This window comes from Thamnophis elegans, chromosome 2 (genome assembly GCF_009769535.1).
Source record: "Thamnophis elegans isolate rThaEle1 chromosome 2, rThaEle1.pri, whole genome shotgun sequence".
Classification (NCBI taxonomy): Eukaryota; Metazoa; Chordata; class Lepidosauria; order Squamata; family Colubridae; genus Thamnophis; species Thamnophis elegans.
Genome location: NC_045542.1, coordinates 115,816,985 through 115,832,393, shown reverse-complemented (window position 1 = coordinate 115,832,393; position 15,409 = coordinate 115,816,985). Strand labels below are relative to the sequence as shown.

The 15,409-nt window shown below is 42.1% G+C and overlaps 1 protein-coding gene across 1 annotated transcript in view; it reads right to left on the bottom strand.

Moving 5' to 3' along the window:
• Positions 1-15,409, bottom strand: part of CELSR3 (cadherin EGF LAG seven-pass G-type receptor 3) — a 155,008-nt gene that overhangs the window by 81,037 nt on the left and 58,562 nt on the right. Inside the window, exons 7-16 of the mRNA XM_032239098.1 lie at positions 14,194-14,357; positions 13,458-13,583; positions 11,604-11,773; positions 10,717-10,902; positions 10,262-10,372; positions 8,967-9,135; positions 7,429-7,570; positions 4,548-4,668; positions 3,631-3,814; positions 996-1,097 (exon numbers count right to left, since the gene is read on the bottom strand). Coding sequence (XP_032094989.1) covers positions 996-1,097; positions 3,631-3,814; positions 4,548-4,668; positions 7,429-7,570; positions 8,967-9,135; positions 10,262-10,372; positions 10,717-10,902; positions 11,604-11,773; positions 13,458-13,583; positions 14,194-14,357 — 1,475 coding nt within the window. The remainder of the gene's footprint in view (positions 1-995; positions 1,098-3,630; positions 3,815-4,547; positions 4,669-7,428; positions 7,571-8,966; positions 9,136-10,261; positions 10,373-10,716; positions 10,903-11,603; positions 11,774-13,457; positions 13,584-14,193; positions 14,358-15,409) is intronic.

Here is a 15,409-nt window from a genome sequence, read left to right as displayed (position 1 = left end):
GAAGTATCAACACATCCAGATTTGGAAATGCACATAATGTATTGTCCAATTGTCCAATTAAGTGCAGCCCAGGAGCCGTGGTGGTGTGGTGGTTAGAATGCAGTATTGCAGGCTAAGTCAGTTCAATGCCAGGAGTTTGATCCTGACTGGCTTAAGGTTGACTTAGCCTTCCATCCTTCCGAGTTCAGTAAAATGAGGACCCAGATTGTTTGGGGCAATATGTGTGGACTCTGTAAACCTGTTAGAGAGTACTATAAAGCACTATGAAGCAGTATATAAGTCTAAGTGCTATTGCTATTCCCCCACATCACGGCTAAGAACAAAAAGGAAGTGGCTCAGGAAGTGAAAAAATGTGAAAATTTGACCCATGTAGAGGTCAAGATGGCATCATGTTGCCAATAATAACAGCATGAATATAAAAGAGCTTAGGGGCCTCCCACTAATAAATCCTTTTACACCAATCTTCCTTGTGAATGGCAACCATGGCTGGTGCAGTGGCATCTTACTTCTGGCTTCTCAGAGCAGTAAGGTTAGAGAAGAAGGTAGTTATGGTAGAATTACCTCTGCTACTGAGAGCTTATTAAGCTATTAGTTAAATTTAATCCCTGTGAGGTTTAGGATGAGTTCATAATCAACAATATGGTACCATTGACTATAGCAATCAATCAAATAAATAAAGGAGAAGTCAGCATTCTAGTTGGACTAACTCTAAGCTATTTCTGCCTCACTAACATAGTTCTTGGTTTCCTGCTGTTCATTGCCAGGAAAACGCCTTGGGTTTTACTTCACAAACTCCAAGGCCTTCAAACCTATATTAATAATATTAATTGCTGACAATCGGGCCAGTGCTGAAAGAAGAAGCTGTGTGAAGAGAAGAAAGACATGGAGTGCCTTAGTGAAAAAGGAATGTATATTGTAGTTCCTTGACAAAGCTGAAATCCAATGGGATTCAGGTCTTCTGTCCATAAACTTTGTTACAACAGGAAAGCACTTACCTAGTGAACCTTTTGGACAAGGCAGTATAGCTGGCAGGCCAAACTTGGTTTGAGGCCACCATACTCCAGCTTTCAGAGACTTAGGACAAGCATCATAGAGTACTGTGGAATGAAACAGAGAAAGCAAATAAGTTGGGATCCATAGAATAGCATTCGATGAAAGGTCTCCCACAAGGCAGGGACACAGAGTAACCTCTTCAAAATCAATTTCTGTTATACCTAAAAAAAGTATGGAGACCTTATGATTAAATCCAAAATTTATTTGGGAAAGATTTAGAATACATTGAGTAATGATTAGGATCAGAGGTGGGTTGTTGCAGGTTCGGCCCAGATCGGGCGAACCGGTAGTAGCGGAAGCTGGAGGCTCCACCCACCCACCTGGACGCTTCTGCGCATGCAGAAGTGAGGGCACCCAAACTGGTAGTAAAAAAAATTGGCAACCCACCTCTGATTAGGATGCAAAAAAAGGTGATGTGTTCTACTTTGGAACAATGTATAGAAACATAAATGTTGTATGTGTATATTTCTTGCAGCTAGAACATGTATAGTAAGTGAACTAAAGGATGAAAAGAATCTTTAATACAAATGAGTTTTTCAAAAATAAGACTGTTGGGGACATGGTTAAAAACAATTAATTTAAAAGAGAGGCATATATTACAAAAACACTGAAATTTTCTGTAATTTGGCCTCAGGCAATGAATATACTGATTCGATACAGTGTTCTGTGTTATCTTTATTGAAAATACATGCTGTCTCTGTTTTTGAAAATCAGCGTTCTATTTTAAATCATTCCCATTTTAGACGTGTGGAACTTGTAGCCTCTAAATGTTGCTGAACTCCATCTCCAGCACACCTTTTCTTGACTATGCTGGCTGAGATTATCTGGAGTTATAATTGAGCTATCTGTAGAGAGTTATCAGTTTCTAACCTTTGCTCCAGCTGGTCAGTGCACATTATTAGTCTATTTACTAGTCTAACAAAGAGAAGGACTAGACCAGTGATGGCTAACCTTTTCCATCACCGGGTGCCAACCTGCGTGCTGGAAATGGCATGCAAAACCATCCCGCAAGGAATATGCAGCCTATCTGGCTGTGCATGTGGGAGCTCAAAAGCCAGAAGAGCATCGGCATCCAAACTTCTGGTTTCTGGCATGGGCGTGCACCCAACAAACAGCTGGCCCACATTCGGAATGGAAACCCGGAAGTTTGAGTGCTGGTACGCGCATGCACGACAGAATGCTGCTCTTCCAGGTTTCAGAAGGCCAGCTGGCCAGTGCATTTGTGTGCACAGGAACGTGGAAGAGGAACCAGTGCGGGATGGCTCTGAGTGCCATTTCCGGCATGCTTGCCATAGGTTCGCCCCCACGGGATTAGGGTATGACATGTTAGCAATCTTCCCATATTTGAGGAGCTGTCCTTAGAGAGGAAGAGTCAACCTATTCTGCAATAGGGCAAGACAAGAAGCAATGTATGTAAGCTTAGCAAAGAGAGATCCAACCTAGAATTAAGGAGAAATTTCCTTGGAGCGAGAACAAAATTAGTGGAATGGTTTGCCTCCAGAACTTGTGGCTGCTCCATCACTGGAAGTTTCTAAGAGACTGGATTGTGATTTGTCTGAAATGGTATAGGGTTTCCTGCTTGAGCAGGGGGTTGGACTAGAAGACCTCCAAGGTCCCTTTCAATTCTGTTATTCTGTATTTTAAAGATTCCCAAAGAATGGAGAATAGGAGGAGTCTCAAAGCCCTTCATCAACACACACACACACACACACACACACACACACACACACACACACACTACTTGCACATCTGAGCAGGTAGGTATCTTATTACATTCATACATTGTATTTTAATGTCAGTTATAGCAGTTACGTCATATGTATGTCCATCAATGTATTTTTTTTAAGTTTGGTTTTTCAAATTTGAGGTCACACAGCAATTCTGGACATCTTACAGTCCTTCTTTTGGGTATATTATGTTTCTTTTTTTTACTGACAATGTGTAAATAGTCTTCACCTATATTAATTATTGGGCCTGGTTTCCAGAAAAATGAAATACTAAAGACAGTACATCAGATATTTTAAACTTAAAGGGGAATAGTTGATCCCTAAGATTCCTTCCAACCCTTCCATTCTATGTTTTTAATTTTAAGCCAAATGACTAAAGCTGTTCTTGTGAAGAACCATTCTAAGATAGCTTGTGTGGCTCTACTATTTATATGTGCCAGAGACATTGGCTCATGAGGGGAAAGGAACCACGCACTGTTCCTTCTAGAGACCTCTACCAACTATTAGGTCCCAGTTCTTTTGTCCACTGATATGGATTTCTATCCTTTAGGTCATAATGTTAGATGTTCAATTTCTTGTTCCAGAAAAAGTATAGCAATACAGAAGGTGGAGCTGCTGATTTGATAAACTCTCCTGTTTTGTTTGATAGGAAGAAAGACCCACTACCCTACTGCAATAGTCAGTCAGTCAGGCAGTCAGTCAGTCAGTCAGGCAGGCAGGCAGGCAGGCAGGCAGGCAGGCAGGCTGGTCTGTCTATCTGTCTGTCCGTCTGTCCATCCGTCCATCCATCCATCCATCCATCCATCCATCCATCCATCCATCCATCCATCCATCTTCAGTGCACACTCACCCCGGCAGCCACTGGGAGTCACTTCTGCAAAAGGATTATCACAACTGTTGCATTGTCGGCCGATCACACCTGGCCGACAGTGACACTGGCCCATTTCCTGATCACAGGACCGTGAGGAAGAGCCAACGGGATAGCAGTCGCAAGGCAGGCAGGTGTCGCTCCCTTTAGGGTGGTAATGGAATTCCTATTGGAAGAAGGGAGAGGGGCGGGGAAGGTGGTTAGAGAGCTGGGTCATAGGAGGAGGAGCAGTAGGGAAGAAGGATTGACAAGACTGCAGGCAGGGGGAAAGGACCAAAACAAGGAGCCTAGTGAAACAGCAGGAGAAATGGGGAGGCCTGGTGGGATAAAAAGAGGGCCATTATTAGGAAAGTAATGATAGCCAATCCAACCAGTAAGATTAGGAAGATATAAAAAGCAGCACAGACAGATTTTTCTTATATTACAAAAAAAAAAAAAGTCGGTCCCTTGGAGCTCCTACAGCTCCTTTCAACTATCTTCTGCTATGGCTCTTCCCCGTCCATCACTGTTTTGAGGCATCAGAATGAAAACCATTTCCCTAAGGATTCATTCCCACAGGACACTCAACCACTTTAGACCTCTGTTTCTGAGTCGTGCGACATTGGACTGAGGACAAGGAGTAGTGTGCTGACATGGCAGAAAGACAGGCTGGGAGAAAAAGGAAGAAAGGAAGATGGATGAGAACCCATTGAGCAGAGCCCATATGGGTTCTGGAAGGAGAGCCGAGAAGAGACAGAAAGTAGACATCAAGATGTAGACCCCAAAGCCAGGTATGAATGGAAGGTGAATGAAGAGCCAAGAATGGAGGTGAAAGGCAATACTGCAGGTGATGGGCAGAATGTTGCATCAGAATCTATTGATGGCAGAGAGTTCCAGAACAGGCATATCTCTCCCCTCACCTTACAATGACATTGCCCGTTGGTTTTATTACAGTCCGGGTCAAATCCCTTGGCCGCATCGCAGTTGCAGGGCCCACATGTTGGATTCCCCCACCAGCCCTTGGGACACTGTTGATCCATCCTGCAGGGAAAAAAGTCAGGTGGATGGATGTTCGCATCCAGGCCACTAGTTCATTGTTGGTCTTGCAGCGTGGAAATATACCATACTATGATATGCTTGCGATGGGATGTTTGATAAATTTCAAAGTTTTGATTATTATGGGCATTATACTTTAGCAAGCTTCTAGAATGCAAGGGTGCATGGAAAAAAATATCCCTCTGTATTTGTCTGAAGGGAGGGAAGCAATCACAAAAAATGCTCTGTTGAGGCCAGGAGTTCTCAAACAATGTGGTTCTATGATCATGTAACATTTGTGTGACACCCCCAACCCAGAGGTGGGTTCCTACCAGTTCGCACCTATTCAGTAGAACTGGTTCGTCAAATCTACCGAACCGGTTAGAAGAGATTCCACCAGTGGACCCGGAAAGCAGGTCACACCTACAGAAGAGCTTCCAAATTTTTTTGAAACCTACCACTGGTGCTTGGATATGATTATTCTACACTATCATGCTCCTATTTATAAAACTCAGTGCCTCTGTGAAAAGTAAGGATGACTACTGCGTTTGTGGTGCAATCAGAACATTGTGTGTGTTGAAGTTGTTTTAACGCAAACCAAAGATGCCTTTTAAAAAACAAGTTTACATCATATTCTTATGCATGCCAGTGCTGTGTGTGAGGTAATTTAAGGTGGTTCTGACAAGTGTCGTCGGCATCTTCATATCCGGTCACATGGGCGGCAAGCCACTCCCATCCGGTCACATGGGTGGCAAGCCACTCCCATCCGGTCACATGGGTGGCAAGCCACTCCCACAAAGGAGGCCACACCCACAGAATAGGTTCGAACAATTTTTGAAACCCACCACTGTCCTGACCACATGAAAAAAGCTAGTGATGGGAAGGGACTAGGATTGGACAAGAAAGCAATGGAGGTAGTCCTCATTTAGCAACTATAGTTGGCTCCAGCACCTTGGTTGTTAAACTGCCAAGTGAAACTGCAACTGTGTTTATGGTCTCGCTTCAGCTTTTGTTTGCTTTTTACAGGCCTGTGAAGGTTAAAAATGTGAGGACTGGTCACATAGTTTAATTTTTCATCACCATTGTAAAACTGTGAAAGGTCGCTAAACAAATCCCAGCTAAACAAGGATTACCTGTATACTTTTCTAATAACTGAAACTGATATATCAGATAAACCAAGGATGGAGCGTAACAGTTTTATGAAATATTTGTTCATTAAAAACTAACAAAAGCCATTAAAATTCAAATCATATTTGAAGAGTGACCTTGCTTAGTTTTTCATAATTCCTACAACATGGATTTTTGAGATGCTCCTATGCCCATTCCATATTTATTTTGGGCTGATAACTATTAAAAAAAAATCATGATTTTACAGGAAAATTGGGAGCGACTTCTGAAAAGGATGCAGCACTGCATGTGCAAGCACAAAAATATCTGCAACTTCTATTCACATTTAATCATAACCTCTATGGGTTGCAAACTACAGTTTGAGAACCCCTGCCTTAGGCATTTTTAAGAGTTTATGTTAACAGAACAAAAATATCTGCCCAATCCAGAATTAATTGGTTTCATCTCTATCTTTGTGATGTCGTAATGAAATTAATTCCTATTTGTTGCATGTTTCTCAGGACTGATAGCATCACTGTGGAACCCACAATCAATGGATGTAACTACTCTTGGTTTTTTTAATCTCTTGACTTTGTTTTTGAATGGTGCAGAAGCAACAGAACACTGGACAAATAATAGCACTAAGCAAGCATTCTTAGGGGAAATGCTTCAGTCTTGCTCAAAGCATTGTTTTTGTTCCCAACACAAAATGCAGACATTTGACAAAGCAGCAAATAACAGCAACCATGTACTCCTTGCTCTGTCTCTGGGTCAACAGAAATTGGGGGTATGGTCCATTCAGTGGCATGGACGGCAACTCCAAGGGGATGGCTCCCTGAACACAAAATTTCTTTTTCAGATAACTGCGTATATTCAGCATGAATAAAGACACATGTCATTGGCTTTCATTATTTTTCATTAGTATTCCCAACTTTCTCCCCATCCTTCCATTACACGAAACAATCACCCAAGAAAGACAAGTATTCTCAAAACAATCCCTTAATTTTGCTTGTGACAACTAGGCAAGAAGGTGATGAAGGATGATAAAATGCAAAGACCAGTTTGCCTGTTGCCTTCCTTATAAGCCTGTCATCATGTCTTTTATTACCAATTATGCATATTGAAAATACTGGCTTAGGGGGGGTATACTATCAAACGCAGGAAACATTTTTTTTAGCCAAAGGTTTATAGATGTTTAAGGTCTTCTTTTTTACATGACAACTACTTTCATCTTCCTTTATTTATTTAGTTATTTATTTGTTTGATTTATATAGCTGCCCATCTCACTTTTATGCAACTTTTACATCATGTCATAATATCCAATCTTTACTCTACCGCAGGATCTATTAAGCTGAACACAGACCCCTGACTATCAATAGCTTGAGACTCTTCTGTTTTTGCTATTTTGGGGACACAGCTACAACAAAGCTTTCAACGTGCAAATTTATCGTGTCAAATGTTATCTAAGTCAGGTGTTAGATGGGAAACAAAAAGATACCCAGAGAGAAAATTTTATGATCAGAGGCTAATTTCCCTATCATTCTGCCCCTAACTACTAGTGACACAGAGTCCCCGGAGTAGAAAATTCATTCTCAACATGAGAATAGCATTTCTTAGATCCACAAGAGGCTAAAATCCACAAACTGTCCTTGATCTCACCTGTGCTCACAGTACTGTCCAAAGTGATTTTCTCCACACTCACAGATATAACCATGGGGAGTACCCAGCTTTCGCTTACACATTGCTTTGTTCTTGCAGGGGTTCAGCTGACAGGCATCCAGACAACTCCCACCATAATATCCTAGAATACAATACAGAGAGTCACATCACAACATTAATACCTCACATCTCCATCACAAAAGGTTTTTACAGAGGCACCATGAACAAAGCCTGATTTTTAAAAATTAAACTGGGTCATAACAGGGCATTGTAAAGCCTATATCCATTCTCTTTCCCTTTTCTCAAATTCATCATCATCTTTTAATTACCCCATAATCACTTGTGGGGTGAGGTCTGGGCAACTGAATGGAGCTAGCAGAGTGTTAGCCAGATGCCTTTCCTGTCACCAATGAGGAGTTTTGTTCTGCAGATATAGTATATTTACATTGTGCCAGGGGTGAAATTCAGCAGGTTTTGACAGGGGCGAGGTGGCGCAGTGGTTAAATGCAGCACTGCAGGCTACTTCAGCTGACTGCAGTTCTGCAGTTCGGCTGTTCAAATCTCACCGGCTCAGGGTTGACTCAGCCTTCCATCCTTCCGAGGTGGGTAAAATGAGGACCCGGATTGTTGTTGGGGGCAATATGCTGACTCTGTAAACTGCTTAGAGAGGGCTGAAAACCCTATGAAGCGGTATATAAGTCTAACTGCTATTGCTATTGCTAGGTTCTGGAGAACCGGTAGTGGAAATTTTGAGTAGTTCAGAGAATGGCAAATATCACCTCTGGATGGCCCCAGGAGTGGGGAGGGAATGGAGATGTTGCAGTATCCTTCCCCTACAACACCTACCAAGCCACGCCCACAGAACCGGTAGTAAAAAAAAAATTAAATTTCACCACTGCATTGTGACCAGAGAGAGAAATATCTGCCTCTACCTAGGATTGAAGTTCCAGCCTCAAATTACACTTATATTTTTTTTAAAAAAGCCAAAGGCACAATAGGTATGTTATCTAAACCTGTTTAATTTGCATATTTTGGCTTATTTGATCACTGAATTGGGTATTCATTCTAATTTCAGAATGCCTAGGTGTCATGTAAAAATCTTGGGGAAATGAAATTATTGGGAGATGACCAAAAGGAGGATCATGATTACACATTCAAAACTAAGTAGATATTTCCCTCGTGCTGCCAACCCGACTCCTCATACTTGATTCTCTGTAATTCCTGGTAGATTTTTGCCCAAAGCCAAGTTTCTGAAACTACTGTATGTTCACACTGAGAAGCAAACCCCATTGTGGAATAAGCTCTTTATGTCTACTCTTTTGGGTAGAGATGGGTGGCTTTCGTTGAGGTCGCAGGGAGAATCTTAGGGAACAGCAATAAAAGGAAAGACAATGTGGTGGGTACAAAAATACATGATACAAAATATACTGAAAAAGACCACAACATGGAACAAAATAGAACAGGGAAAAAAACAGTGGGGGAGGGGGAATAAAGACCAAAACAGGATTTGTAGTCTGGGATGTTTATCCATCTCCTACCTGGCTTGCAAACACAGGAGAAGCTTTGCCACTCATCCTGACATATACTGTTGGCCGGACAAGGGTTGGATGCGCAAGGGTTGGGCACAGTACATCCTGCTTCTACGTTCACAGTGCTGCTGGGCTTGGGCAGTGCATTTCCCGTGGCCGTGTCACCTAGGTGGATTCCCTGAAACCCAAATGAAAAAAGGAAAATAAAGCTCAGGTTTGCCCCAAAAGGTTTGGATTTCAATGGAAATAATTTCAGAACATTGGATTATTTAGACTCACATAGCCTACCAAGAACATTTTCTACTGACTTTTTAGCTCTCCCTTGCAATGGATGATTTAGTCAACATCTCCAAGTGGGGGCAACAGGGTGGAGAAACTACGATGCAACTTCTGCAAAAGGTTCTCATGGTTTTCTGCGTGGCACGACAAAACCGCGGTCCACTAAAGCGCGCCCGATTAAAGCGTGTCGCTGACGTCATCAGCAGCGCGACAACAGCGACCGCGGAGAAAAAAGGGCGCTTTAAAAAGCGCTTTGAAAGCAAGCCGATTCACGTTAAGGCAAGGGTTAGGTTTAGGGTTAGGGTTAGGGTTAGGGTTAGGGTTAGGGTTAGGGTTAGGGTTAGGGTTAAGGGTTAGGGTTAGGTTTAGGGTTAGGTTAAGTGTTAGGGTTAGGTTTAGGGTTAGGTTAAGGGTTAGCGTTAGGTTTAGTGTTAGGTTAAGGGTTAGGTTTAGGGTTAGGTTTCGGGGGGTTAGGTTTAGGTTTAGGGGTTAATTTTAGGTGCTTTTTTCATCGCGCTGTGATGACGTCAGGTACGCGGTTTCGTCGAGCGCGCTTTAATCGAACACGGTTTTGTGGTGGAACCGGTTTTCTGATTATTCAAAGCTCTTAATTATTGTGAAGCAGAGACTCGTCACTATTTTAAAAGATAGGAAGAAAGGAAGGAAGGAAAGAGAGAAAAAGAAAAAAAGAAAAAAGAAAAAGAAGAAAAAGAAAAGAAGAAAGAATCTATGGCAATTGTTGCCTTTGGCTTCGGAAGGGGGTTTAATTTCCTTAAGTGAACAAATTAATCAGTGGAACAATTTGCCATCCAGAAGTTGTGAATGCTGCAACACTGGAAGTTTTTAAGAAGATGTTGGATAACCATTGTTCTAAAGTGGTGTAGGGTTTCCTGCCTAAGCAGGGGGTTGGACTAGAAGACCTCCAAGGTCCCTTCCAACTCTGTGATTCTATATACAAGTGGATATTGCTCATCTCTGAACAAAAAGAAAAAAAGGGGGGGGGGAATCTTGACATTTGAACTCACCTGGATGCAGCCTTTGAAACCATGATGCACTTTACCAGATTCTAGAATTCCCCCAACATGGAGATGTTTCACCTTCAGGCCTTGAAGTTCCTTGCCAATGACTACAGTGTCCTTTAGAAAAGAAATACAAGGAATGGGCATGTTACGTGCTCACCACTGTTTACTTGGATCTACGAGTTAACCTTTTAATTCTCTATCATCCATACACTGTGAAACTATGGAAACAAAATTTCCTCAAATGTCACCAAGAGAAATGTGGACTAAAACAGGGGACATCAGCTTTGCTGCCAAATAGATAGGTAGAAAGAGAGTTAATTGTCAAACTGAGGGGCCTGAATCTATCAAAAACCCTGTTGGAGGAGGGAGAATGTAGAACTACAGGGAAGAATGCAAGCTCTAATCTAGATAGTTTTTCTCCCAGTGTGGATAATTTCCCCTTCAGCCTCAAAGCTTACCTGGTAGAATCCGAAATCCAGACTGAGGGTGATAATGTAACGTGCCTCATGGCCGCTTCGAGCATCTTGTAGATGAAATTGGAGGTCATGCCATACTCCATCATTCAATTGCATTTGATCCAGAAGAATCTTGGCAGTGCGTCCAGGTCCCCTATTCACCATGAAGGAGAGCAGGCCGGAATCCAGCTAAAGATATGGCAAATTCTGTTTTATGAGTAAGGTTATGACCAGGAGTGGACTTCACAAACTTTAGCAGGGGTTCTCTGCCTGGTTGCTGGGTGGGTGTGGTCATGTTGGCCTCCTGCACCATGGGGAGGGGGCATTTTGCCCTCCCTGGGCTCTGGAGGTCCTCTGGAGGTCAGAAACGGAAGTTTCTGAACTTTCAATAGGACCGTTTTTCACTGAGCCTACGTGCGCGCCCTGCACTTACCTGCATTTAAAATGGGCCGTGTGGGGACTCCTGGGAGGGGCAGGGTGAGGTGGGCAGGGCCAGCCAGTAGTGGGATTTGGGGGTTCTCCAAATTGCACAGAATCTTAGCTAGAGGTTCTCCCAAACCCCTGCGAACCCCCAACAGCCCACTCCTGGCTATGACAATTAGGGCACTTCACATAATTCTTCACAAATGCTCTACAGACATATGGTGAATTCTAGTTAATAATAAGCCTTTCTACTCTAACACTAAATAGAGCAGTGTCATTAAATAGGATATTACACATCTGGGTCCCAGTATTCTGTTTCAAAAGAGAATGATTGCTGCTACACCTGTTCCAAATCTGATTCATCAAAAGAGCTCAGTTTAAAAACAACAGATAGGATTGCCTCGCAAGGAACATCTGATGCAAGGATTTATAGCAGCACAGATCCAGAGCAGCTACATTGTAGGTACCTGACAGAGTATGGTGGTGTACTGGCCAGCATTTGCCTGAAGTAACACTCCATTTGCTTGGCGTGTCCGGAATGCTAGGCCCATATACCAAGGTGTGGAAATCTTAACTTCATTCCTGAAGTCCCAGAAAAGAATGCTGTTGCCATGGAAATGGTGGGGATGATGCATAGCTAGAGAAAAAGACGATAGAAGATGCTGGAATTCAGTGAAGCAGAAAGAAGCTCAAGCTGGGGGAAGCTTGGAAGTCCTTACTTTTACTGCTAGAATCCTTTTACCTTCCCTTCAGAGACACATGGTATAATCTCGCTTAAAATGCCCAGGCTCCTGCAGCAGGAACTGAGGAGCATGAAATACAGATGCGCAAGGTTTTGTTCAATTTGCATTTTTAAAACAACCAGCAGATTGGCACATTTCTAATTAACATGCAAACAGATTGGAGCACTGTTAACCCCTCAGATTTCACACCTTTGCATTTTGCGATGTAGTTCTTAGCTGAAAATATATACCAAATTGCATATAAAAATGCATATTTTAAGATGAAATATGTTCAGAAAGCTTGAGAGAAAATACATTCAGACTATGTGTTTTGGGAGAAAATACTTTTTTAAAAAAATGTGTGTTTAAGTACTATTTCTTCAAATGGCAAATTACTGTAAAAATGATGGAATTATATAATTGTTTAGAATTATAGACATGAGGCGAGATACGAATAAATAAAAAAAAAATAGGTGTATGTAACAGGTAAGAAATAAACTGATCTGCCCACTCCTTGTAGAGAGGCAGAGTCATAGGGAATATATTTGAAAACCTACAAAAAAGCTTTTAGAAAGTTCAGACCGTACAGTTTCAAATGACTGAGATATTTTTTTTTGTCCTATATTTTGTACATGCTTATGAATACTTAAGTAAACTACCATGTGCCTATTTGGTCTACAGGAAAGGGCACATAAATAGGTTGAATTGTGCTTTCTTCCTGCTTCAAAATGAAATCCTTTATGAGCCTCTAAAGTTATATCAAGCAACCAATTGTAAGCCTTCATTGATGGACTGAGGTGATGGGAAGCTAGAACTCTTTTCTATCCAAGGTCTGCATTAGTTGTTCAAAGAATGAGTCCAGATAGAGTAGGAATTCCAACGTTCACAAAATGAACTGGGGGTTTAGTAGATAAGGTTTTGTATGTAGATAGACTCTATTGATGAAACATCTAGCACAGTGATGGCTAACCTTTTTCCCATCACATGCCAAAAGTAAGGGGAGTGCAGAGGGGTCATGCGCAAGCATGCCCACACTCATAATTCCATGCATGAGCCCCGCGCGCATGCATGCATGACACCCCACCCTCCCCCCACTTTGGGTGCACAATGGACCCATTTTTTGCCCTCCCCAGGCTCTAGAGGCTTTCTAGGAGCCTGGGGAGGGCGAAAACAGCCTCCCTCACCCCTGGAGGCCCTCCGAAGGTTTCAGGAGGCTTCCCTGAAGCCTCCGGAGGACGAAAAACAGCCGAAAATGAAGGCCAACGCTGTCAGGTCAATGCCTCACATGTCCTAACAAATGGCTCCGCGTGCCACAGGTGCCATAGGTTCACGATCACGGATCTAGCAATTTATAGAAGACTAACTGTGATCATGAAATATCCATTGGAACTTCAGAAAATATTCAACAAAGCCATTTCTTTTTGGCCAATTTCAAGAACACGATTAACTATCTTTCTCTGAAAACTAAGCTGTTGGTCAACTGGCCATTTCCTTCCTTTCTTAGGGCTCTATTTCTTTTAGTTTATATTCCAATTGCAATGTCAAACCATCTTCTCCTATGCTCAATCGTCCATTCAGCATGCTCTGTATTATACTCACCATGTCTGCAGTCCTTGCCTCCAAAGCCGATGGGGCATTCGCATATAAAGGAAGACCAACCCACAATACAGGTGCCACTATTCTTGCAAGGATTTGAATCACAGAAGGAGTGCTTGGCATGACAGCCTGCAGACATGACAGAGGAACAGCACAAAGTGGATACAAAGGACCAAATAGTTAACATGGAATAATTTCTCTTTTAGCCTTCATTCCTGACTTTTCGAGTAGGAAAATATGCTTTGGAATCTTCAGCTTGATGATAGGCAGAAATAATTCCTCTTATCAGAAATCCCTGGTGTGAAATATTACCTTTCTTTCCAATTGGAAGGATCTATACTTAGTTATACTTAGTGTAGATAAACTGCAAACAAGCAGCAGAGGCCTCTAAGGCAGAAACCTAAGGATTGAGCTGGTCATACACTCCTGATTTGGCATAAGAAGTATGCGATTCCCAAGACATTCATAATGGAGATGGAGAAGGTACAATTCACACTAGATGTCTGGATAAGATACAGTGTCTTTTGCCATTTGGTCAACTTTTCTCGTGGCAGAATTCTTAGTGAAAGAAGACAGCTAAGATGGCTTTGGTCTAAGATGATGACTTGGGGAATCACAGTTGTTGTTTCTTTATTCCAAGAATTTTTAATCCAGGTATTAGTGATACTGGAATGGAAAAAAGAGAAGATGTAGAAGAGGAAAGGTCATGTATTAAAGATGATTAAACAGTTGACCTTACCTATGGAAGTCCCATTGTTTGCGATATAGGAAGCCAGGTCAATGTGTTTACTGTCAATGTACAAGTCTCGCATACAGCCCACAAACTCTCTGTGCTCCACTGGAAAATTTTCAGGCAGATTGGGGACCCCTCCAAGCAGCAAAGGCCCTGTAAGGTCCAGAGATCTGGAGGGAAAAAGGATCCCAGAGTAGAATTTGTAGCAGTTGCTCCACACACACACACACACACACACCAATGCTACAAAGACATCATAAATCTGTTTTTGCAATGTTGCATTTAAGTCCAAAATTGAAAAATGTGGTCAATCAGCAGTTTTTGTTTTGTTTGTTAATGCTTATTGAAAGACAGAATCCACAAAAGCTGGGGTATATGAAGAGGCTACTGTCCATCTTTATTGAGCATACATAACCAGCCAGCTGCTTCTGAAGTGCTTATATTATAAGCCAGAGATGCCGATGTATTCCTCTCCTGCCACTAACAATTGTTAACAATTGGGTGGCATAATAATTTGATAAATAAGTTCCAACTTCCATTTGGGGCGTGCTAATTCTGACACGGTGATAACGCCTCAGGGTAGATAACCCTTGACATACCTCTTCTTTTATCTGATTTCCCTTGTCAAATCATCCACATTAGTGGCTCTTATAATGTCTTCTGACAACAAATTCCACAAGTTAATTAAGCAGTGTGTGAAGAACTGGGGTTTTCTGTCAAAAAAACTTCACTGGATATCCCCTAGCCTTGGCCTTTTGAGAGAGGAAGAGCCACTAATCAATACTGGCAAATTGGTAATGTTGGGTGAAAGTATTAGAGCGTTTTGTTGTAAAATAACTTTTTCTCAACCAGCTGAAGTGTTCAAGCACAATCAAGTCCATTGCCCCACCAAGCAGGATGTTTCAAGATTATGTGCTTGACAGAATTGCATATTTCCCCCCCCCCCTTGGCAGGTATGCAAAAGCAATTCAAGAAAAGGTCACCAAAACTCAACTGCAGTTGCTTTGCAAGCTTCCTTAGTTAGGCCAGGGCTGAATAACTGCTTGCAGAGAGCAAGTATCATATGAGTAAAGGCGAAAACATGGCTCACCCTGCAGAGGTTACATATTATGAAGCTTCCTTTTTCCCTTTTCCACGGCTCATTTGAGCCTGAACTAGAGTGAAGCTGTGAAAAAAAGATGTAAAGGAAAAATGGACAGCACAGGACAGGGAAATGGGCTCA